Source organism: Pristiophorus japonicus, unplaced genomic scaffold, assembly GCF_044704955.1.
Source record: "Pristiophorus japonicus isolate sPriJap1 unplaced genomic scaffold, sPriJap1.hap1 HAP1_SCAFFOLD_201, whole genome shotgun sequence".
NCBI lineage: Eukaryota > Metazoa > Chordata > Chondrichthyes > Pristiophoridae > Pristiophorus > Pristiophorus japonicus.
The window spans coordinates 874,769-898,637 of NW_027251705.1; the positions used below are offsets into that span (position 1 = coordinate 874,769).

Below are 23,869 nucleotides of genomic sequence, written 5' to 3' on the forward strand. Positions count from 1 at the left end.
TAGATTTAGATGAGGAAAGACGGGAGGAGGCTCTAGTGGAGCATAATCGCGGCATGTCCTGGTTGGGACGAATGGCCTGTTTCTGTGCTGTTTATCCTATTAATCCTATGAACAGAAAGACCTGTGGATTCAAATGCAGAATTGTGTGAAAATCTGAGTGTAGATAAATGAAGCTTATAAAAAAAGACCAATAGCATATCGGGCAGCCCATTATAGAAGGGACATTAACTCCATCGAGAGCAGAAAGCAAATTCACCAGGGTACTGAAATCTGTGAGGAAAGTTTTGAAGTAAAGATGCTGGATGAGGGATGGTGAAAAGTTGAAGAAATGATGAGGATAGAGGTGAGAGATGAACAAAATGGTCTTTATTCCTTGTACCTTGCAGATTACCCGAGTAAATGGTACTTTGTGTCTGTTGTTTGTAACTTGCGTCACTTCAATTTCCTGCACAGTGTAGATCTCTAACCTGCTGCTGATGAATGTTCTTGAATTGAAGAAATGTGCGTTCGATGGGCCCAGTCATGTAAAGTTTAAAAAATTCTAGTGTTGACAACAAGTCTCGGCTTCTCTGCCTCTTCTCCAGGTCCAAATGAGAAAAGGTTTGGAGCCTTTTCCACAAGATGGTTCCCTCTAATCCTTTCAGTGATGACTTGCACTTACACTTTGCAGAACATGGTGTGCGATCAGCAGAGCCTGTCCGAGGAAAACAGTCATCTCTGGTCATCTACATTCTCCTGGGTCTCTCCATCCTGCTGTCTGTAGTCATTCTTGGCACTGCAGTTATACTGTGTAAGTTTTGTGAAATTTTAAACTTTGGAACTTATTGTTGTGAATTCTGCAATGATAGTTAACAAAGCCAATACAGCGATGTGCATGAAGTAGCATGTATTAATAATGTAGGTACTGGGCCGGAATTTGGTGAAACAGTAACTGTGTGAATGCCGCACGCCACTATTAATGTACAAATCGGCCAATAACTTGTGGCGGAGAAGGGACACCCTGGATGATTTGCGCTGCTCTGACGTTACCTTCGCAAAAAACGATATCTCACCCTTAATCTCCCCGTGAGTTTCCTGAGGTTGCTTCATAGGTACCCTGTTAATAATGTGATATTTGTTAATGAGTGCTCGTCAACCTCCCTGGTCTATAAAGTGAACAATTAAATGTCTGGAATCTTATTCCGTCAATTAGTGAATTGTTGTTGGAGATTTTAAAAATGTCAAATTTAACATTTTATTTTTTTCCTACTTTCCCTTCCTGTCTCCTTCCTCTGTCTCTCTTAAACCGATCTTTTGCTGACATTGAATTCACTCTCAGTCATTCCTAGTTCATTTCTCTGTGTTTAAATCTCATTAGTTAAGGAGTTAGCCTGTTGTTCCCGTCCTTCACTCAGGTCCTAGATGCCCCTTTGCCCTCGCCACGCTGCTATGAGCTCGAACTTCCAGCAAGTTACAGCACAAAAACCCTTTGAGCTGAAGGGGGCAGGAAAAGTCCAACTAACGGCACATGGTGCGAGTTGCCCCACTCCAGCAAAATTTGGCCCAATATTAATTCAGTCGTGGGACCGGGGACCAGTAACAGTAAAGGTGATCCTACTCGACAGTGTGGGGCAGGACACATAACCACACCTTGTAGTAAATACAGGCTCACTGGTCGAACAGGGAATTGGTCACATCCTTACACTCCTGGGTTGAAGTTCCTTACAGCATTAGAGCAAAGATACACACATAGGGCTAGATTTTCGGTTCTGCTCATTTCAGAGTGGTAATGGCGGCAGGGCGGTAAAGTGAGCCTGGGTACAGTTTGCGTCTCAGTCAGCAAAATTCATCAGCTGGGCCCTGAGTGTGAGGCAGAGCGATAAGGGAGGCGTTACACCTCTTTTAAGCCGGCTGACCAACTGAAAATCCATTGCCAAAGAGCCGGCCTCGGAGTGCTCCAGGAGAGGATTCTGTGGCAAAAAAAAAATCGCACCTGAAAGCACAACAAACATTCCCAATACCTTAAACATCCCACAATAAGCTACATCGCAAAAATAGAACAAAACAAAACCATCACACTTACCTCATTCACCAATTCCAGCACTCACCGCTGCTGGGACAGCTCTGATCACCTGGTTTTCCAGGCCGTCCCACCGTGGCACACTACGGGACGCTATACGGTGAGCACACAGCAAATTTCAATGTACGAGCAAAATACTGTGGATGCTGGAATCTGAAATAAAACCAGAGAATGCTGGAAATCTCAGCGGGTCAAGCAGCATCTGTGGAAAGAAAAACAAAGTCAACATTTCAGGTCAACGACCTTTCGTCAGAACTGCCAAATGTTCGAAAAGAACAGGTTCTCAAGCACTGAAAGGGGGAGAGTGAGAAAGAACAAAAGGGAAGGTCTGTGATAGGGTGGAAGGCAGGAGAAATTAGAGAGACAAAGGGGATGTTGGGTCGAATTGAAATGGTAATAGTAGAAGTTAGAAAAAAGTCAATCTGGATCACCATATGCAGTCTCTCAAAATCGAGGAAGACTTGCTTCCACTCTAAAAGTGAATTCTTGGGTGACTGAACAGTCCAATATGGGAATTACAGTCTCTGTCACAGGTGGGACAGACAGTCGCTGAAAGAAAGGGTGGGCGGGACAGGTTTGCCGTACGCTCCTTTCATTGCCTGCGCTTGATTTCTGTATGCTCTCGGCGACGAGACTCGAGGTGCTCAGCGCCCTCCCAGATGCACTTCCTCCACTTAGGGCGGTCTTTGGCCAGGGACTCCCAGGTGTCGGTGGGGATGTTGCATTTTATGAAGGAAGCTTTGGGTGTGTCCTTGAAACGTTCCCTCTGCCCACCTGGGGCTCGCTTGCCCTATAGGAGTTCCGAGTAGAGCCTTGCTTTAGAAGTCTTGTGTCAGGCATGCCAACAATGTGGCTTGCCCAACGGAGCTGGTCGAGTGTGGTCAGTGCTTCGTGCTGGGGATGTTGGCCTGATCGAGGATGCTAACGTTGGTGCGTCTGTCCTCCCAGGGGATTTGCAGGATCTTGTGGAGACATCATTGGTGGTATTTCTCCAGCGATTTGAGGTGTCTACTGTGTATGGTCCACATCTCTGAGCCATACAGGAGGGCGGGATTGGGTGTGAATGGCAGAGTAATGACCAGCTGCCATTAGAGACAAAGATTAAAAAAACGGAGAAGAACAAAACATAAGATGGGGGGGGAAGACAGCCAAAGATGGCCAGAGGTTATGCTCTGAAATTGTTGAACTTGATCTTGAGTTCAGAAGGCGGTAAAGTGCCTAAACGAAAGATGAGGTGCTGTTCCTCGAGCTTGCGTTGAGCTTCACTGGAACAGTGGAGGAGTCCGAGGATGGAGATATCAGAGTGGGAGTGGAGTGGAGGATTAAAGTGACAGGCGACCGGAAGCTCAGGGTCACACTGAACGGAGGTGTTCAGCAAAGCGGTCACCCAATCTACGCTTGGTCTTCCCAGTGTAGAGGAGACCACATTATGAGCAACGAATACAGTGTACGAAATTGAAAGAAGTGCACGTAAATCGGTTTCACCTGGAAGGAGTATTTGGGACCCTGGATAGTGGGAAGGGAGGAGGTAAAAGGTCAGGTGTTACATCTCCTGCACTTGCACGGGAAGGTGCTGTGGGATGGGGAGGGGCTGCAGGGGGTGACTGCGGTGTGGACCAAGGTGTCCCGGAGGGAGCGGTCCCTTCAGAGCGCTGAGAGGGGAGAGGAGGGGAAGATGTGATTGGTAGTGGGATCACACTGGAGGTGGCGGAAATGGCGGAGGATGATCCGTTGAACGTGCAGGCTGATGGCGTGAAAGGTGAGGACAAGGGGAATCCTGTCATGGTTCTGAGGGGAAGGGGTGAGAGTAGAGATGCAGGAAATAGAACGGGCACGGTCGAGGGCCATCTTAACCACGGCGGAGGGGAATCCTCGGCTGAGGAAAAAGACATATCAGAGGCACGAGTGTGAAAGGTGGCATCATCAGAGCAGATGCAAAGGAGACGGAGAAACTGGGAGAATGGAATGGAGTCCTTATAAGATGTGGGGTGGGAGGAAGTATAGTCCAGGCAGCTGTGGGAGTCAGTGGGCTTCTAGTGGATACTGGTCGAAAGTCTATCCCCAGAAATAGAGACAGAAAAGTCGAGGAAGGGAAGGGAAGAGTCAGAGATGGATTATGTGAAGGTGAGGGAAGGGTGGAAATTGGATGCAAAGTGAATAACATTTTCTAGTTCAGGGCGAGAGCAGGAAACGGCACCGATACAGTCATCAATGTACCGGAAAAAGAGGTGAGGGAGGGGACCCGAGTAGGACTGGAACAAAGAATGTTCCACATATCCCACAAAAAGGCATAGATAGGACCCATGCGGGTTCCCATAGCAACACCTTTAATTTGGAGAAAGTGAGTGGAGTTAAAGGAGAAGTTGTTCAATGTGAGAACAAGTTCAGCCAGACGGAGGAGGGTGGTGATGGATGGGGATTGGTTGGGCCTCTGCTCGAGGAAGAATCGGAGCGCCCTCAGGCCATCCTGGTGGGGGATGGAAATGGAGAGGGATTGGACGTCCATAGTGAAAAGGAGACGGTTGGGGCCAGGATACTGGAAACTGTTAAAATGACGAAGGGCGTCGAAGAGAGTGGACAAGGGGAGAAGAAAATAGAGTCGAGATAAGAAGAAATAAGTTCTGTGTGGCAAGAACAGGCTGAAACAATGGGTCTACCGGGGCAGTCCTGTTTGTGGATCTTAGGAAGGAGGTAGAAGTGGGCTGTGTGGTGTTGGGGAACTATGAGGTTGGTGGCTGTGGAGGGAAGATCTCCAGAGGAGATGAGGTCAGTGACAGTCTGGGAAATGATGGCTTGACGATCAGTCGTGGGGTCATGGTTCAGGGGGTGGTCGGAGGAGGTGTCAGAGAGTTGGCGATCAGCCTCTGCAAGGTAGAGGTCGGTTTGCCAAACAACAGCGCCGCCCTTGTCAGCAGGTTTATTCACAAGGTTGAAGTTGGATCTGAGCGAGCGGATTGCTGCAAGTTCAGATTGAGGTAGGTTGGAGTGAGTGAGTGAGGGGAGCAGAGAAATTAAGATGGCCGATGTATCATCGGCAATTTGCAATGAAGAGGTCTAGAGAGGGTTCGAGGCCAGAGGGAGAGGTCCAGGTAGAGCGAGATTTCTGAAAGCGCGAGAAAGGGTCGGCTGTGTGGGGGGAAGACTCCTGGCCGAAGAAGTGGGCATGAAGGCGAAGGTGGCGGAAAAAGAGCTCAGCATTGTGCCGAGCTCGGAATTCATTGAGGTAGGGGCGTAAGGGGATGAAGCTCTGACCTTTGCTGAGGACTGATCGTTCGGGGTCAGAGCGAGGAAGGTCAGAGGCGATAGTGAAAACATGGCAGGGGATGAGATTGGAAGAAGGGATGGGATCAGGGGGAAGTGTCGGGGAGAAGGTTTCGGAGGGGCATTGGTGTCCAAGAGTTGTTGGAGTTTACAATCCTTGATACCTGAAAGGAAGGAAAAAGGTTTTTGGTGAAAGCGCCAGATTTCAAAGGATGCCGGTTTAATGCTCCCAGGCAGTGCTGCTCTGTGCCCCCGGCGGGACGCTGGGAGCTGGCCGGCCGCCCGGAAACCATCCTCGCCTCCATTACCGCCCCCTGGGGCACAAACATAGGCGGCAACATAGTGAAAATCCAGCCCCTACTAGGGAGACTCTTACCTCCTTCTGCCCGACAGTAACTGGACGGAATGGGACTGAAAAAAAGACCTGGATTTATATTACGTCTTTCAGACCACCGAACCTCTCAAAGTGCTTTTCAGCCAATGAAGTACTTTTTGGACTGTTATAAACCCAAGCAGTAAAGTTCCTGCTCGTTCACTGGCCCGCGGACATTTTAATGCTGATGTTTTCTTGGGTGGTTGAGGCACTTGTTTGACTCAGACGGGAGCCTCATGAATAAATGTAATTCGGAGTCCTGTGATGTACAAAAGAAGGCTAAACTATTTTAATAACTGACTGGGCAGAGCCTATTGAGCCACATCAGCCACCTGTTCTAATCCCATCGCTGTTTGCACCCCGCACTCTTTGCAATCTTCCTCTTTTTCCGAAAAGTCTAATTCCCTTTTAAAAGGATTTACGAGGGTAGATTCTGATCTGTGGAGATGTGAAGAACTGCAATGTGACTGCTGGCTGCTATTAGTGTGGAGGTCATTTCAACTTCCCTGGGAAACTGTGCTCAATGGAGGGGCTGCCCCACTCAGACCTGCCCCGTTACATCGCACTGACTGGGGGCATGTCTGGGGCTTTCCAGGACACATCCAGGAATTCTGCCCATTGTGCCCGATAGACCCAGTGATAGGCACACTGCTGAGAGTGGGCACGGGTCCAGTTGTGTCCTGAAGAAGTCCCATGAATAATGAACACGGAGGTGATTGATCCTGAAGGGACTGATTACCTTCACAGAGTTTACCCTCTGATCCCACACGGGCAGGACAACATTTTCAAACATTTATCTTTGCTTTTAGCCTCTGGGCCTTGTCATGGAGTTGCAGGGAGCTGCTCCTCAGTTCACCTGCTCAGTGCGGTGGACACCTCCATTGGGGAACTACAGCTGTGTGTGCCCACCTTGGATATCCCAATGACCCCATCCACAGGATTTGGGAAAGGATCAAGGAGACAGAAAAAGAGCAGCGAGAAGTCCCATCCCGCTGCACTTCTGTCCCCTCAAAGGGTCAACGGGAGCTTTGGGCCAAGGACTCTCTCTCCATTCTCTTTGCAGCTCTTCACATCCCCACAGATCAAACCCAAGCCCATTACTTCCATCTCCATTTTTGTCTCTTCGCTCCTCCCTGCTCTCCTGTCTACTCCCCTTCCTATCACCCAGTCATGTCACCTTTCATTTTTCAAATGTCATTTGACCCCTCAATTCCTTCTCCAACCCAGCCTACTGTCCTGGCACTGTCAGGTTTGATCCCCCTTTGGATAAGCCCACAGCTTTCCCCTGTGCCTCTGTCGAAGGGTCTATTGAGGAACCCGTCGCTGCCTCCTTACAAGTAGCAGCCTTCGCTGCCGCATCCTTCTCTTCCTTCCCACCCAGGCCATCCCTCGGGGCAAAGCTCATGACCCACCTTCCCATCCCGATCACAACAACAACAATAACTTGTGTTTATATACTGCCTCAAACATAGTAAGACGGTCCGAGTTACTTCACAGAAGCGTTATCAAACAAAATTTGACTCTAAGCCACATAAGGAGATATTAGGGCAGATGACCAAAAACGTGGCCAAAAAGGTAGGTTTCAAGGAGCATCTTAACGGAAAAAGGAGATGTAGAGAGGCAAAGAGGTTTACGGAGGCAATTCCAGAGCTTAGGGCCTAGGCAACAGAAGGTACGGCTGCCAATAATTAAGCATTTAAAATTAGGGATGCCTAAGAGGGCAGAAATAGAGGAGTGTCGATAGCTCGGGGAGTTGTGGGGCTGATGGAGATTATAGACATTGGGAGGGGCGAGGCCATGGAGGGATTTGAAAACAAGGATGAAAATTTTAAAATCGAGCTGTTGCTGAACTGGGAACCAATGTAGGTCAGCGAGCACAGGGGTGATGGGTGAGCAGGACTTGGTGTGAGTTAGGACACAGGCAGCCGACTTTTGGATGATCTCAAGTTTACGCAGGGTAGAATGTGGGAGGCCGACCAGGAGTGCGTTGGAATAGTCAAGTCTCCAGGTAACATAGGCATGGATGAGGGTTTCAGCATGGATGAGCTGAGGCAAGGGCGGAGACAGGCGATGTTACGGAGGTGAAAATCGGCTGTCTTAGTTACGGCGCAGATATGTGGTCGGAAGCTAATTTCAGGATGAAATATGACACCAAAGTTGCGATCAGTCTGGTTCAGCCTCTGACAGATGCTATGGAGAAGGATGGAGTCAGTGGCTAGCGAACGGAGATTGTGGCCGGAATTTTCTGTGGGAAGAGTGGGTGGGTTGGAAATGAAAGTTGAAACAAATGTAAAAGCCGACCCCAATCAGCCTCCAACCCGCCCACTTTCACCGAGGTGGGATAGGGGCATGGGGCCAACCCACTGCCAAGAGGAGGGTTGGCAATTTAAATATTATAATGAGGCCTGAAACCTCTACTTTAACCAACTTGGCCGGTTTTACTGCAGACGGCTGAGATCCCGGGGCTTGGGATTTCCGGTGGCTGCAATGAGGCGGCCTCAGCCTCGGGGAGCAATGCTGATGGGACGGGAGGAGCAGGAATGCTTGCTCCTGACCCCCCGCTCACCCAGCATCAGCCCGCAACAATCCAACCCCGGGGTCAGGGATCCGACATCCCGAGGGGCCATACCCTGGGCCTGGAACACACCCACCCCCCCGGGGTCAGCGATCAGACCTCCCGAGCGGTCATACCCTGGGCCTGGAACACACCCACCCCCCCGGGGTCAGGGATCCGACCTCCCGAGGGGCCATACCCTGGGCCTGGAACACACCCACCCCACCGGGATCAGGGATCCGACCTCCCGAGGGGTCATACCCTGGGCCTGGAACACACCCACCCCCCCGGGTCAGCGATCCGACCTCCCGAGGGGTCATACCCTGGCCTGGAACACACCCACCCCCCCCCGGGGTCAGCGATCCGACCTCCCGAGGGGTCATACCCTGGGCGTGGAACACATCAACCCCCCCGCACCCCCGGGGTCAGGGATCCGACATCCCGAGGGGTCATACCCTGGGCCTGGAACACTCCCACCCCTCTGGGGTCAGCGATCCAACCTCCCGAGGGGTCATACCCTGGGCCTGGAACACTTACCGCCCGCAGCCCCTTCCCCCCCACCCCCCGCCGGGGTCAGGGATCCGACCTCCCGAGGGATCATAGCCCGGGCCTGGAACACTTACCGCCCGCAACCCCTCCCCCGCCCCCCCGCCGGGTCAGGGATCTGACCTCCCGAGGGATCATAGCCCGGGCCTGGAACATTCCCCCCACACCCTCCCCCCCCGCCCCGGGGTCAGGGATCCGACCTCCCGAGGGATCATAGCCCGGGCCTGGAACACTTACCGCCCGCAACCCCTCCCCCCCTCCCCCGCCGGGGTCAGGGATCCGACCTCCCGAGGGATCATAGGCCCGGGCCTGGAACATTCCCCCCACACCCTCCCCCCCGCCCCGGGGTCAGGGATCCGACCTCCCGAGGGATCATAGCCCGGGCCTGGAACACTCCCCCCACACCGCCCCGCCCCCGGGGTCAGGGATCCGATCTCCCGAGGGATCATACTCTGCGCCAGGAACAATTACCGCCCGCACCCCCCCTAACCCCGGACACAGGGATTGGAACCCCTGTCCCCTCTATCCTGGGCCCACCACTTACCTGTTGCTGCGGTCTCCTTCTCTGAGTTTCCCACACGACTGGAAGCCAGCCCACCACTCAGGGAACCCACCCCTGAAGTCGCTCACGATCTGTGAAGTCACTCCACACTTGCGGGTTTCCCTCCATATCCCGGGTCGCTCCGCACTGTGTGGGTGAGACTCAGAAAAATCCAAATATTTAATTGCAGGAAATTTCAGCTGATTAAGTATTGGATGTCAGATAAGCAGTCTGACAACTTAGAGACCATGGAGGGGTCAAGAGAAGTGAGGTAGAGCTGGCTGTCACAGCATACATGTGGAAACTGATGCTGTGTTTTTGGATGATGTCGCTGAAGGGCAGCATAAGGATGAGAAATAGGAGGGGGCCAAGGATAGATCCTTGGAGGACACCAGAGGTAACGATGTGGGAACGGGAAGAGAATCCATTGCAGGTGACTCTCTGGCTACAATTAGCTGGATAAGAATGGAAGCAGGCGAGTGCAGTCCCACCCAGCTGGATGAAGGTGGGAAGGCGTTGGAGGAGGATGGAGTGTTCAACCGTGTCAAAATCTGCAGGCTGGTCAAGAAGGGAAAGTTTATCTTTGCCACCGTCACAAAGGCTGTCATTTGTAACTTTGATAAAAGCTGTTTTGGTTCTGTGGCAGTGGTGGAAACCTGATTGGAGGGATTCAAACCTGGAGCTCCGGGGGAGGCGACAACACGATGAAAGACTCTGGAAGGGAAAGGGAGGATGGAGATGGGCAGGAAGTTTGCAAGCTCGTTGAGTCCAGGATTGGTTTTTTTGAGGAAAGGGAGACAGTACCCGAGGAGAACCGTTAACAATATCAGCTACATATTGATCCTGGAATAGTGATCAGTTTTGGAAGGCGAGAGCAAAACCCGATAATGCTTGATGTGGTCCAGCCATATCGGAGAGTGAATGGCTAAACCAGTTGTCTGCCATATCCATTCAAGTACCAGGCAGAACGGAGAGGGTGGGAGTGCAATGGTTTTAACAGAGACGGGAGCATCAACGGTGGTGGTCAGGGTGTGGTTGAGCAGGTCGGTAGCTGCAGAAATGTCAGATTGAATCGAGGGCCAAAGGCTGGACAGTTTGGATTTTGTAAGTGCAGTTGTAAGTGATGTGGGTGAGAGTTTTTTTCCCGGGCCGGACACAGAAGGAAGTAGGGTCAGGGCGGGCCTGGGGCAGAGGGGGCGGGGGTCGCGGGGGGGGGGAGGGGGTGATGTGGTGGAGAGCAATACAAGGAAGTGGTCAGAGATGGCCTTATCTGTGAGTGACACGATGGGAGTAGCGAGGCCACGAGAGATCAAGGTGAGACCAAGGACGTGGATATGTGTTGGGGAGTTTATGTGGAGAAAGAGATTAAGGGAGGAGGGTAGTGAAATCATAGGAGAGAAAACATGATGGATTGAGACGGAGGTTAAAATCATTGGGAATGAGAAATTGCTTGGTGCAGAGGCTGAGGGAGGGAGCACTAAAGATAATCTCGCTGATAAAATGTTTATGGTACTTGGCTGGGTGGTGGAGAACGAGAATTTTAAATGAGATGTGACGGGGGTGGAACGAGGTGAGATGCTGAAAGGAGGAGAAAGTACCAGAGGAGTCGGGGGACAGACCAAGGTGTGATTTGGTGGAGAGCCACACCGCCACAATGGTGGTCTGAGCGGGGCAAGTGGTGGAACCTATAGCCAGACAGGTAAGCTTCATTTCAGGGTAAGCTGTCATGATCCCTCAGTCAGCTTTCCGTCAAGACCATGATGGTGATGTAATCATTCACGATAATCTCATGGATGACAAGGGCCGTGTTCACAAATGAACAGACAGAGGGTAATGCGAAGCGAGTCGGTGATGACTGATCCACTGTCAGAGTCCACAGGGTCAGCACAGGGAGGAGTGAGTTTGACCAGGAGGAGGTTCGCAAGATTAGCCCCCATTGGGCGAGCTGGGTGGGTAGGTCCTTGAGAGAGTATAGAATCATAGAAATTTACAGTACAGAAGGAGGCCATTTCGGCCCATCGTGTCCGTGCCGGCCGACCAAGAGCTATCCAGCCTAATCCCACAAAACACAGGTGAGATCATGAGTTGGGTTTCAAAATTCAACTGGCATCTATTCTTGAAAAACTGAACTAATATTAGCATAAGGAAGCACACTCACATCAACAGTGCAATATGCTTTTGTAAGTTTAGCTTCACTGGACCAAACTTCCTCAAAGTTTCCCACCTGCCCTCGCCCTGAACTCGCATCTTTCTTTAGTTTCTCTCCGATCTCTCTCATGCCCTCTCCCAGCTCATCTTGTCCAGGAGACCCACTTCCTGCTCCCTCGACTCGATTGCCACTAAACTGCTGACCACCCAACTTCCCTTCCTGGCCTTAGTTAGCTGACATGATGAACGGTTCGCTCGCTTCAGGTACTTCAAATCTGCTGTCATCATCCCCTCCTCAAAAAAAACAACCCTTGGCTCTCCGTTCTTGCAAGCTACCAGCCCATCTCCAACCTCCCTTTCCTCTCCAAAGTACTTGAATGTATTGTTGCCTCCCTAATTTGTGTCATCTTCCCCAGAACTCCACGTTTGAATCCCTCCAATCAGGTTTTCGCCCATCACAGTACTGTAACGGGTTCCCATCAAAGTCACAAATGACATCCTATGTGACTGTGACAAGACAAACTATCCTTCGTCCTTCTCGACCTGCCTGCAGCCTTTGACACGGTTGACCAAACGATGCTCCTCCAATGCCTCCTAGACCTTTCTGATCTCCTACCGTAGGATGGGATAGTTGAGGTTGCTTCTCGTGAAGAGGCAGCGATGAGTGCCTTGATGGCCTTTCGGAGGGTTCCAGGAGAGGCACAGAAGGAAGTTGTCGGTTTATCTCAGAGGGAGTCAAGTGATGGATGGATAGATGGGATGTGAGGAAGGGCATAGAATGAGAACATAAGAACATAAGAAATAGGAGAAAAGGCTATAGGGCCCCTCGAGCCTGCTCCGCCATTTAATACGATCATGGCTGATCTGATCATGGACTCAGGTCCACTTCCCTGCCCACTTACCATAATCTCTTATCCCCCATATCATTCAAGAAACTGTCTATTTCTGTCTTAAATTTATTCAATGTCCCGGCTTCCACAGCTCTCTGAGGCAGCGAGTTCCACAGATTTACAAATCTCTGAGAGAAGAAATTTCTCCTCATCTCTGTTTTAAATGGGCGGCCCCATATTCTAAGATCATGCCCTCTCGTTCTAGTCTCCCCCATCAGTGGAAACATCCTCTCTGCATCCACCCTGTCAAGCCCCCTCATAATCTTATATGTTTCGATAAGAACACCTCTCATTCTTCTGAATTCCAATGAGTAGAGGCCCAACCTACTTAACCTTTCTTCATAAGTCAACACCCTCATCCCCGGAACCAACCGAGTGAACCTTCTCTCAACTGCCTCCAAAGCAAGTATATCCTTTCGTAAATATGGAAACCAAAACTGTACGCAGTATTTCAGGTGTGGCCTCACCAATACCTTATAGAGCTGCAGCAAGACTTCCCTGTTTTTATACTCCATCCGCTTTGCAATAAAGGCCAAGATACCATTCGCCTTCCTGATCACTTGCTGTATCTGCATACTATCCTTTTGCGTTTCATGCACAAGTACCCACAGGTCCCGCTGTACTGTGGCACTTTGCAATCTTTCTCCATTTAAATAATAACTTGATCTTTGATTTTTTTCTGCCAAAGTGCATGACCTCACACTTTCCAACATTATACTCCATCTGTCAAATTTTTGCCCACTCACTTAAACTGTCGATGTCCTTTTGCAGATTTTTGTGTCCTCACACATTTCTTTTCCTCCCATAGAAACATAGAAAATAGGCGCAAGAGTAGGGCATTCGGCCCCTCGGGCCTGCACCGCCATTCAATAAGATCACGGTTGATCATTCCTTCAGTACCCCTTTCCTGCTTTCTCTCCATACCCATTGATCTCCTGAGCCGTAAGGGCCATATCTAACTCCTTCTTGAATATATCCAATGAACTGGCATCAACAACTCTCTGCGGCAGGGAATTCCACAGGTTAACAACTCTCTGAGTGAAGAAGTTTGTCCTCATCTCCATCCTAAATGGCCAACCCCTTATCCTAAGACTATGCCCCCTGGTTCTGGATTTCCCCAACATCAGGAACATTCTTCCCGCATCTAACCTGTCCAGTCCGTCAGAAACTTATACATTTCTATGAGATTCCCTCTCATCCTTCTAAACTCCAGTGAAAAAAGACCCAGTTGATCCAGTCTCTCCTCATATGACAGTCCAGCCATCCCTGGAGTTAGTCTGGTGAACCTTTGCTGTACTCCCTCAATAGCAAGAACATCCTCCCTCAGATTTGGAGACCAAAACTGAACACAATATTCCAGGTGAGGCCTCACTAAGGCCCTGTACAACTGCAGTAAGACCTCCCTGCTCCTATATTCAAATCCCTTAGCTATGAAGGCCAACATACCATTTGCCTTCTTCACCGCCTGTTGTACCTGCATGCCAACCTTCAATGACTGATGAACTATGACACCCAGGTCTCGTTGCACCTCCACTTTTCCTAATCTGCCGCCATTCAGCTAATATTCTGCCTTCGTGTTTTTGCCCCCAAAATGGATAACCTCACATTTATCCACATTATACTGCATCTGCCATGCATTTGCCCATTCACCTAATCTGTCCAAGTCACCCTGCAGCCTCTTAGTGTCCCCCTCACAGCTCACACCACCATCCAGTTTAGTGTCACCTGCAAACTTGGAGATATTACACTCAATTCCTTCATCCAAATCGTTAATGTATATAGTAAAGAGCTGGGGTCCCAGCACTGAGCCCTGCGGCACTCCACTAGTCACTGCCTGCCATTCTGAAAAGGACCCGTTTATCCCGACTCTCTGCTTCCTGTCTGCCAACCAGTTCTCTATCCACATCAGTACTTACCCCAATATCATGCGCTTTGACTTTGCACACCAATCTCTTGTGTGGGAACTTGTCAAAAGCCTTCTGAAAGTCCAAGTACACCACATCCACTGGTTCTCCCTTGTCTACTCTGCTAGTTACATCCTCAAAAAATTCCAGAAGATTCGGCAAGCATGGTTTCCCTTTCATAAATCCATGCCGACTTGGACCGATCCTGTCACTGCTTTCCAAATGCGCTGCTATTTCATCCTTAATGATTGATTCCAACATTTTCCCCACTACTGATATCAGGCTAACCGGTCTATAATTACCCGTTTTCTCTCTCCCTCCTTTTTTAAAAAGTGGTGCTACATTAGCTACCCTCCAGTCCATAGGAACTGATCCAGAGTCGAAGGACTGTTGGAAAATGATCACTAATGCATACACTATTCCGAGGGCCACTTCCTTAAGTACTCTGGGATGCAGACTATCAGGCGCCGGGGATTTATCAGCCTTCAATCCCATCAATTTCCCTAACACAATTTCCCGCCAAATAAGGATATCCTTCAGTTCCTCCTTCTCACTAGACCCACTGTCCCTCGTACATTTGGAAGGTTATTCATGTCTTCCTTCGTGAAGACAGAACCGAAGTATTTGTTCAATTGGTCTGCCATTTCTTTCTTCCCCATTATAAATTCACCTGAATCCGACTGCAAGGGACCCACATTTGTCTTCACTAATCTTTTTCTCTTCACATATTTATAGAAGCTTTTGCAGTTCTTTGTATCGTCAGCAAACTTGGCTTACACTCAGTCCCTTCTTCCAAGTCGTGAATATAGATTGTAAAAAGTTGGGGTCCCAGCACTGATCCCTGCGACACCTCACTAGTTACTGGTTGCCAACCAGAGATTGAACCATTTATCCCGACTTTCTGTTTTCTGTTAGTTAGCCAATCCTCTATCCATGCTAATATATTATCCCCAACCCCGTGAACTTTGATCTTGTGCAGTAACCTTTTATGTGGCACCTTGTCAAATGTCTTCTGGAAGTCCAAATGCACCACATCCACTGGTTCCCCTTTATCCACCCTGTTCGTTACATCTTCAAAGAACTCCAGCAAATTTGTCAAACATGACTTCCCCTTCATAAATCCATGCTGACTCTGCCTGACCGAATTTTGCTTATCTAAATGTCCTGCTACTGCTTCTTTAATAATGGACTCCAACATTTTCCCAATCACAGATGTTAGGCTAGCTGGTCTATAGTTTCCTGCTTTTTGTCTGCCTCCTTTTTTAAATAGGTGCGTTACATTTGCAGTTTTCCAATCTGTTGGGACTTCCCCAGAATCCAGAGAATTTTGGTAAATTACAACCAATGCATCCACAGTCCCTGTCGCTACTTCTCTGATGACCCGAGTATTCTATATGTATACTTGTATTTACTCTGTATAGCCACCAGAGGGCTCATCCCCTGGAGTCCCAAGGGATCCCATAATCCCTTGGGAGCACAGGTGTTTAAGGAGGCTTCACAGGTTGGAGAAGCACTCTGGAGACCTGCAATAAAAGACTAGGATCACACTTTACTTTGAGCTCATAGTGTTCAGACTGACTCTTTCTCCATACACAGCAACTGGCGATGAGATACAGATAACAAACCCAAAGATGCAGAGAACAGTGGGCATCCTGGAGAAATTGTCAGAGGGAGATGATTGGGAAACTTTTGTGCAGCGACTCAACCAATACTTCGTGGCCAATGAGCTAGATGGGGAAGAGAGTGCTGCCAAATGAAGGGTGATCCTTCTCACTGTCTGTGGGGCACCAACGTATGGCCTCATGAAGAATCTGCTCACTCCAGCGAAACACATGAAGAAATTGTACGACGATTTACGCACACTAGTCCGAGAGCATTTGAACCCAAAGGAAAGCGTTCTGATGGCGAGGTGCTGGTTCTACACCTACAAAAGGTCTGAAGGCCAGGAAGTGGCGAGTTATGTCGCCAAGCTAAGACGCCTTGCAGGACATTGCGAATGTGAAGGACATTTGGAGTACATGCTCAGAGACTTTTTCGTACTTGGCCACGAAACCATACTTCGCAAATTGTTGACTGTCGAGACCCCAACCTTGAGTAAGGCCATAGCCATATGAAGCCATACGAAGCAATACCACCAGTTACAATACGAAGCAAATCTCTCAGCACACAAGTGCTGCTACAAGTACTGTGAACAAAGTGATGTTGTTTTCGAATCGTAACGTACAGGGCAGGTCACACATACCTGCAGCTGCACATCCGCAGATGTCTCAGAGTCCACCATCAATGAGGATGAATGCAAGGCCATTAACACCTTGTTGACACTGCGGGGGAGATCATCGTTTCCATTCATGCCGATTCAAAGAGTATGTTTGCAAGGGCTGTGGAACAATGGGACACCTCCAACGAGTGTACAGGCGAGCTGCAAAGCCTGTTAAACCTGAAAACCACCATGTTGCAGAGGAGGACAGAGCCTCGGAGGATCACAACGAACCAGAGCCTCAGATCGAGGAGGCAGAGGTACATGGAGTGCACACATTCACCATGAATTGTTCCCTGATAATGCTGAACTTTGAAGTAAATGGACTTCCGGTGTCAATGGAGCTGGACACGGCGTAAACCAGTCCATCATGGGAAAAAAAGATTTGTGAAAGGTTGTGGTGCAACAAGGCCTCAAGGCCAGTCTTAACTCCAGTTCGCACGAAACTAAGAACTTACACAAAAAAACTGATTCCTGTAATCGGCAGTGCTACCGTAAAGGTCCCCTACGATGGAGCGGTGCACAAGCTACCACTCTGGATTGTACCGGGCGATGGTCCCACGCTACTCAGCAGGAGCTGGCTGGGAAAGATACAATGGAACTGAGAAGGCATCAGAGCGCTATCGCCCGCTGACGAAACTTCATGTGCCCAGGTCTTGAATAAATTTCCTTCGCTGTTTGAACCAGGCATCGGGAAATTCAAAAGAGAAAAAGTGCTGATCCACCTAATTCCGGGGGCGCGACCCATCCATCAAAAGGCGAGAGCAGTACCGTTCATGATGAGAGAAACGGTTGAGATCGAGCTAGACCGGCTGCAAAGAGAGGGCATCATTTCTCCGATTGAGTTCAACGAGTGGGCCAATCCTATCTTCACAGTCCTCAAGAGAGACGGCACCATCAGAATCTGTGGCGATTGCAAAGTAACTATCAATCGTTTCTCCTTGCATGACCAATACCCACTACCAAAGGCCAACGACCTCGTTGCAACGCTGGCGGGAGGAAAGACGTTCATGAAGCTGGATCTGACTTCAGCCTACATGACGCAGGAACTGGAGGAATCAGCGAAGGCCCTCACCTGCATCAACACGCACAAAGGTCTTTTTGTTTATAACAGATGCTCGTTTGGAATCTGATCGGCAGCGGAGATATTCCAGAGAAACATGGAGAGTTTACTGAAGTCGGTCCCTTACTCCGTGGTCTTCCAGGACGACATCTTGGTCACAGGTCGGAACACAGTCGAGCATCTGCAGAACCTGGAGGAGATTCTTAGTTGACTCAACCGCGTGGGGCTCAGGTTAAAACACTCGAAGTGCGTTTCCTGGCACCTGAAGTGGAGTTCCTGGGAAGGAGGATTGTGGCGGACAGCATCACGACCACCAACGCGAAGATGGAGGCAATCGAGAATGCACCGAGACCACAGAACGTGATGGAGCTGCGGTCGTTTCTGGGACTCCTGAACTACTTTAGTACCTTCTTACCGGGTCTCAGCACACTGTTTGAGCCACTGCATGTCTTACTATGAAAAGGGGATGAATGGGTTTGGGGAAAAAGCCAAGAAAATGCCTTTGTAAAAGCGAGAAAATTGTTATGCTCAAACAAATTGCTTGTGTTGTATGATCCATGTAAGCGTTTGATACGAGCATGTGATGCATCGTCATATGGCGTCGGGTGTGTATTGCAACAAGCTAATGATTTCGGGAAACTGCAACAGTTGCTTATGCATCCAGGAGTCGGTCTAAGGCTGAGAGAGCCGATAGCCTGATTGAGAAAGAAGCATTAGCTTGTGTTTATGGTGTAAAGAAAATGCATCAATGCTTGTTTGGCCGAAAATTCGAATTGGAAACGGACCATAAGCCACTTGTATCCCTGTTTTCCGAGAGTAAAGGGATAAATACCAACGCATTGGCCCGCATCCAGAGATGGGCGCTCACGATGTCCGCATACAACTACACCATCCGCCACAGGTCAGGCACAGAAAACTGCACCGATGCTCTCAGTAGGCTGCCATTGGTGGAAATGGCGCAGCCCGCAGATCTAACCATAGTTATAGAAGCATTTGAGAGTGAGCAATCACCCATCACTGCCCGGCAGATCAAAACCTGGACAAGCCAGGACCCCTTATTATCTCTAGTCAAAAGCTGTGTGCTTCACGGGAGCTGGTCCAGTGTCCCAGTGGAAATGCAGGAAGAGATAAAGCTGTTTCAGCGGTGCAAAGATGAAATGTCAAGACAGGCAGACTGCCTTCTGTAGGGCAATCGAGTAGTGGTCCCCAAGAAGGGCAGAGGTACCTTCATCAATGACCTCCACAGTACCCACCCAGGCATCGTAATGATGAAAGCGATAGCCAGATACCATGTGTGGTGGCCAGGTATCGATGCGGACTTAGAGTCCTGCATTCACAGATGTAATACATGCTCGCAGTTAAGCAATGTACCCAGGGAAGCGTCGCTAAGTTTATGGTCATGGCCCTCCAAACCATGTTCTGGGGTACACGTCGACTATACAGGCCCGTTCTTGGGTAAAATGTTCCTTGTGGTTGTAGATGCATACTCCAAGTGGATTGAATGTGAGATAATGTCGGCTAGCACATCCGCTGCCACTACGGAAAGCCTGCGGGCCATGTTTGCCACAAACGGCCTACCCGATGTCCTGGTGAGCGACAATGGGCCATGTTCTACCAGTGCTGAGTTCAAAGAATTCATGACCCGTAATGGGATTAAACATGTCACATCTGCCCCGTTTAACCAGCGTCCAATGGTCAGGCAGAGAGAGCAGTGCAAACCATCAAGCAAGACTTGAAGAAGGTAACTGAAGGCTCACTGCAGACTCGCCTTTCCCGAGTCCTGCTTAGCTACCGCATGAGACCCCACTCGCTCACTGGGATCCCACCTGCTGGACTGCTCATGAAAAGAGCACTTAAGACAAGGCTCTCATTAGTTCACCCTGATCGACATGAACAGGTAGAGAGCAGGTGGCTTCAACAAAGTGCATACCATGATAGCGCAAATGTGTCATGCGAGATTGAAGTCAATGATCCTGTATTTGTATTAAATTACGGACAAGGTCCCAAGTGGCTTCCCGGCACTGTCGTGGCCAAAGAGGGGAGCAGGGTGTTTCGGGTCAAACTTTCAAATGGACTCATTCACCGGAAACACTTGGACCAAACCAAACTCAGATTCACGTACTATCCTGAGCAACCCACCTTGTACCCTACCTTTTTTGATCCCCCAACATACACATCAGTGGCAACCAGCACCACGGTTGACCATGAAGCAGAACCCATCATCCACAGCAGCCCAGTAGGGCCCAACACACCAGGCAGCCCAGCAAGGCCAGCTGCACAGCAGCCCAGCGAGGGCCCAAAAAATGATTTAACAACACCAGCTTTCACACCGAGATGATCAACCAGGACAAGAAGGGCCCCAGATCGACTCACATTGTAAATAGTTACACTATTGACTTTGGTGGGGGGGGCGGCGGGGAGTGGTGTTATTGTGTGTGTACTTGTATTTGCTCTGTACAGCCACCAGAGGGCTCATCCCCTGGAGTCCCAAGGGATCCCATAATCCCGTGGGAGCACAGGTATTTAAGAAGGCTTCACAGGTTGGACAGGCTCTCTGGAGACCTGCAATAAAGGACTACGGTCACACTTTACTTTGAGCTCACAGTGTTCAATCTGACTCTTTCTCCATGCACAACACCTTGGATGCAAGCCATCTCCGGAACCTACTGAACCTTCTCTGAACTCTCCCCAAAGCAAGCATGTCCTTTCGTAAATATGGAAACCAAAACTGCATGCAGTATTCCAAGTGTGGCCTCACCAATACCCTGTAAAACTGTAGCAAGACTTCACTGCTTTTATACTCCATCCCCTTTGCAATAAAGGCCAAGATACCACTGACCTTCCTGATCACTTGCTGCACCTGCATACTAACCTTTTGTGTTTCATGCACAAGTACCCCCAGGTCCCACTGTATTGCAGCACTTTGCAATCTTTCTCCATTTAAATAATAACTTGCTCTTTGATTTTTTTCTGCCCAAGTGCATGACCTCACACTTTCCAACATTATACTCCATCTGCCAAAATTTTGCTCACACACTGAGCCTGTCAATGTCCTTTTGCAGATTTTGTGTGTCCTCCTCACACATTGCTTTTCCTCCCATCATTGTATCGTCAGCAAACTTGACTACGTCACACTCAGTCCCTTCCTCCAAGTCATTAACATAGATTGTAATTAGTTGGGGTCCCAGCACTGATCCCTGCGGCACCCCACTGGTTACTGATTGCCAACCCGAGAATGAACCATTTGTCCCTACTCTCTGTTTTCTGTTCGTTAGCCAATCCTCTATCCATGCTGATATATTACCCCGAACCCCGTAATCTTTTATCTTGTGCAGTAACCTTTTATGTGGCATCTTATCAAATGCCTTCTGGAAATCCAAATACACCACATCCACTGGTTCCCCTTTATCCACCCTGTTCGTTACATCCTCAAAGAATTCCAGCAAGTTTGTCAAACATGATTTCCACTTCATAAATCCACACTGACTCTGCCTGACCGAATTTTGCTTTTCCAAATGTCCTGCTACTGCTTCTTTAATGGGTGTCCTCGCAAGGTAGGTCGGAGTGAGGAGTATAGTAATGGAGTAGGCTTGACAAGGTAGAGTGGGGTGGGGAGGGGGGGGGTTGGTGGGAGATAATGTGCACAACAGGATGTCGGTGAATGTGGAACTTACTCACCTTTCCTGACCTGGTTAGGTTATTATAGCACTTTCTGCACTGAATCCAGGAGCATGGCACAATGCTGCTGCTGCTGACCTCCTGGGCCACCTCCAGCCATGCCTCCTTTCTGCCAGCAGATGGTTTCTTCTGTCTGTTGCTGGCAAATAGGATCTCTCTCTGGCTCCTGACAGCATTCTCCGTACATCGAGCGATGCATCATTAAAGTGAGGCACAGCCTTTGTGGGTCCTGAACCCATCTTGTACGATGGCTGTCTCTATGCAAAATCTCCCAACTCCTCCAAATTCCATCTTTGGATTGGATCTTTAAATACTGGAGTTGGGATAATGTCAGGTGGGCCCACACCACTCCCGGTACCGCACATTCAACGCCAAACCCGGAAGTAAAATGATAAAGAGGTGGCTATGTTAAAATGCCACGGACAGACGGACTGAAATTCCTTCTCGGTTTCCCACCCGATATCGCAGCCCCCGCTCCAAACACAAGTTATTATCAGGATCATTGTTTCAGGCTGACCCAAAATGTTCACAACCTCAGCATTCTATTGGACCCCGAGTTGAGCTTCCAACCCCATATCCTTTGCATCACGGAGATTGCCTACTTCCACTTCTGTAACATCACCCACCACCTGCTGCAGAGACCCTCATCCATGTCTCTGCCCCTCCAGACTCAGCTGTTCCCCTGCCCAGCCTCCAATGTTGCACTCTCGGTAACCTTCAACTCATCCAAAACTCTTCTGCCCATATCATGTCCCACATCCCAAGTCTCACTTACTTATCACCCCTGTCCTTGCTGAACTACATTGGCTCCAGGTCCCCCAATGCCTCCAATTTAAAATTCTCATATTCGTATTTTAATCCATTCATGACCGAGCCTTTCCTTATCTCTGTATCCGATTTCAGCCCGAAAACCTGTGCATTTACCATGTCCTCCTCACAATTGTGTTGTGCGTTCAGAACTCTCAAAGGAATACACATCCTGACTTTGTGTAAGAGGCAACATCAAAGTCAACTTCCAGCAAGAATAATTAGCCTATTAACGATATCATTAAACTCCAATCTAGCACCAGAACAGCCTCTTAGCTGCCATTTGTGTACAAGCTATTCTAGCCTGTGCTGCAGTGTTTTTCTGGGTTGAGATCTAAAGCTTTTCTTCCATTTCAGTTCCACAGATGTTTGGTGAAATGAAAGCGTCAGTGGCTGATTTCAAGATGGAACTTTCCCAGATAAAGAGTAACAGTAAGTGTTAAATGACATTCATTTAATCTCTAGTCTCTAGTTTTTCGGACGATCTGCTCATTCTTCAAGGATTGATCTCTAGTGCATTTGACACTGACGTGTGTTTTGATTGGTTCAAATTTTGAACCAATCAAGTACAAGTAGATTTGATTGGTTCACATTTCCCAGGAACCGATTATGAAAGCATTACAGATTTTTATGCTGTGAACACATTGGGGGAATTCCCAGTGAAGAAAATTAAATAGATAATAAAGGAGTGTACATGTACAGTACAATTAAAATCAATAGATTTTTACAGCACAGGAGGAGGCCATTCAGCCCATCACGTGAGCTGGTTCTCAGAGAGAGCTGTCCACGCTGTCTCTTTCACCTGCCCCTTCTCCATACCCTTCGAAATATTATTTTTGAAATATCTAATCAAGTCCCTTTTAATAGCTGGATTCTGATCTGGATTCAGCTTCCATCACTATTTCTGGTCGGGAATTCCATGTCTTAAAAACAGTTTGTATAAAACAGTTCCGAACCTCTCCCTTCACTGTGTCGGTGATCATCTTCAATTGAGGCCCTCTAGTTCCCAACTCAACAACCAGCGGAAATAGTTTTGCCTGTTTTCTCCTGTGAAAAACTCATAATTCAAAAGCAAAATTGATCTTGCTCTACAAGCAGTGCCACATGATCTACAATGTTGTTCCTCTTTTAGTTACAGGATCGTCTGAGGAGACAAGAAGCTCACTCGCTCAACTTAGGACTGACATTTCACAGCTGAAGGAGAGTAAGTTTAATAACCATCAGAGAGACATTTGATCTCCAATTATTCATACCGGAAACTATCTGAATGCTGACATTGGGATCAGGTGGATTGATAATGTCATGTATGTCGACCATGTATACTAACTGTATAGTCACATAAGGTGAGCCACCAGAGAGCACTGCATGGGAGACCTGAGGGTCACCTGCATAGGTGTGCAGGGCCCAGTATAAAAGGCTGCCCACCATGCTTGTACCTCACTCTGGAGTTACAATAAATGGGACTAAGGTCACAACAGCACAAGTACAATACTAGACCTCTTGGAGTCATTCATAAGGGTATTAAAAGACATAACAACTGGTGACGAGATTACAAACTTGCATGCAAAAATGACTAACGTTGGTGCATTAGAAACGTTCTCAGAGGGTGAAGATTGGGAAGCCTTTACGGAGCTCGACCAATATTTCGTAGCAAACGACGTGGTAGGCGATGATCCAGCCACACTGGCAGATAAGCACAGAGCTATCCTGTTGACCTGTTGTGGGCCCACGGTCTCTGGCTTCGTCAGGGACTTGTGAGCACCAGAGAAAACAACGATCAAGTCATAC

The 23,869-nt window shown here is 48.9% G+C and overlaps 1 protein-coding gene across 1 annotated transcript in view; it reads left to right on the top strand.

Annotated features, from left to right (window-relative positions):
* Positions 1-621: 621 nt before the first annotated feature.
* The window catches only part of LOC139244058 (CD209 antigen-like protein C), a 77,952-nt gene continuing 54,704 nt past the window's right edge, over positions 622-23,869 (top strand). The window contains exons 1-3 of the mRNA XM_070870960.1: positions 622-790; positions 22,439-22,513; positions 23,214-23,285. Coding sequence (XP_070727061.1) covers positions 622-790; positions 22,439-22,513; positions 23,214-23,285 — 316 coding nt within the window. The remainder of the gene's footprint in view (positions 791-22,438; positions 22,514-23,213; positions 23,286-23,869) is intronic.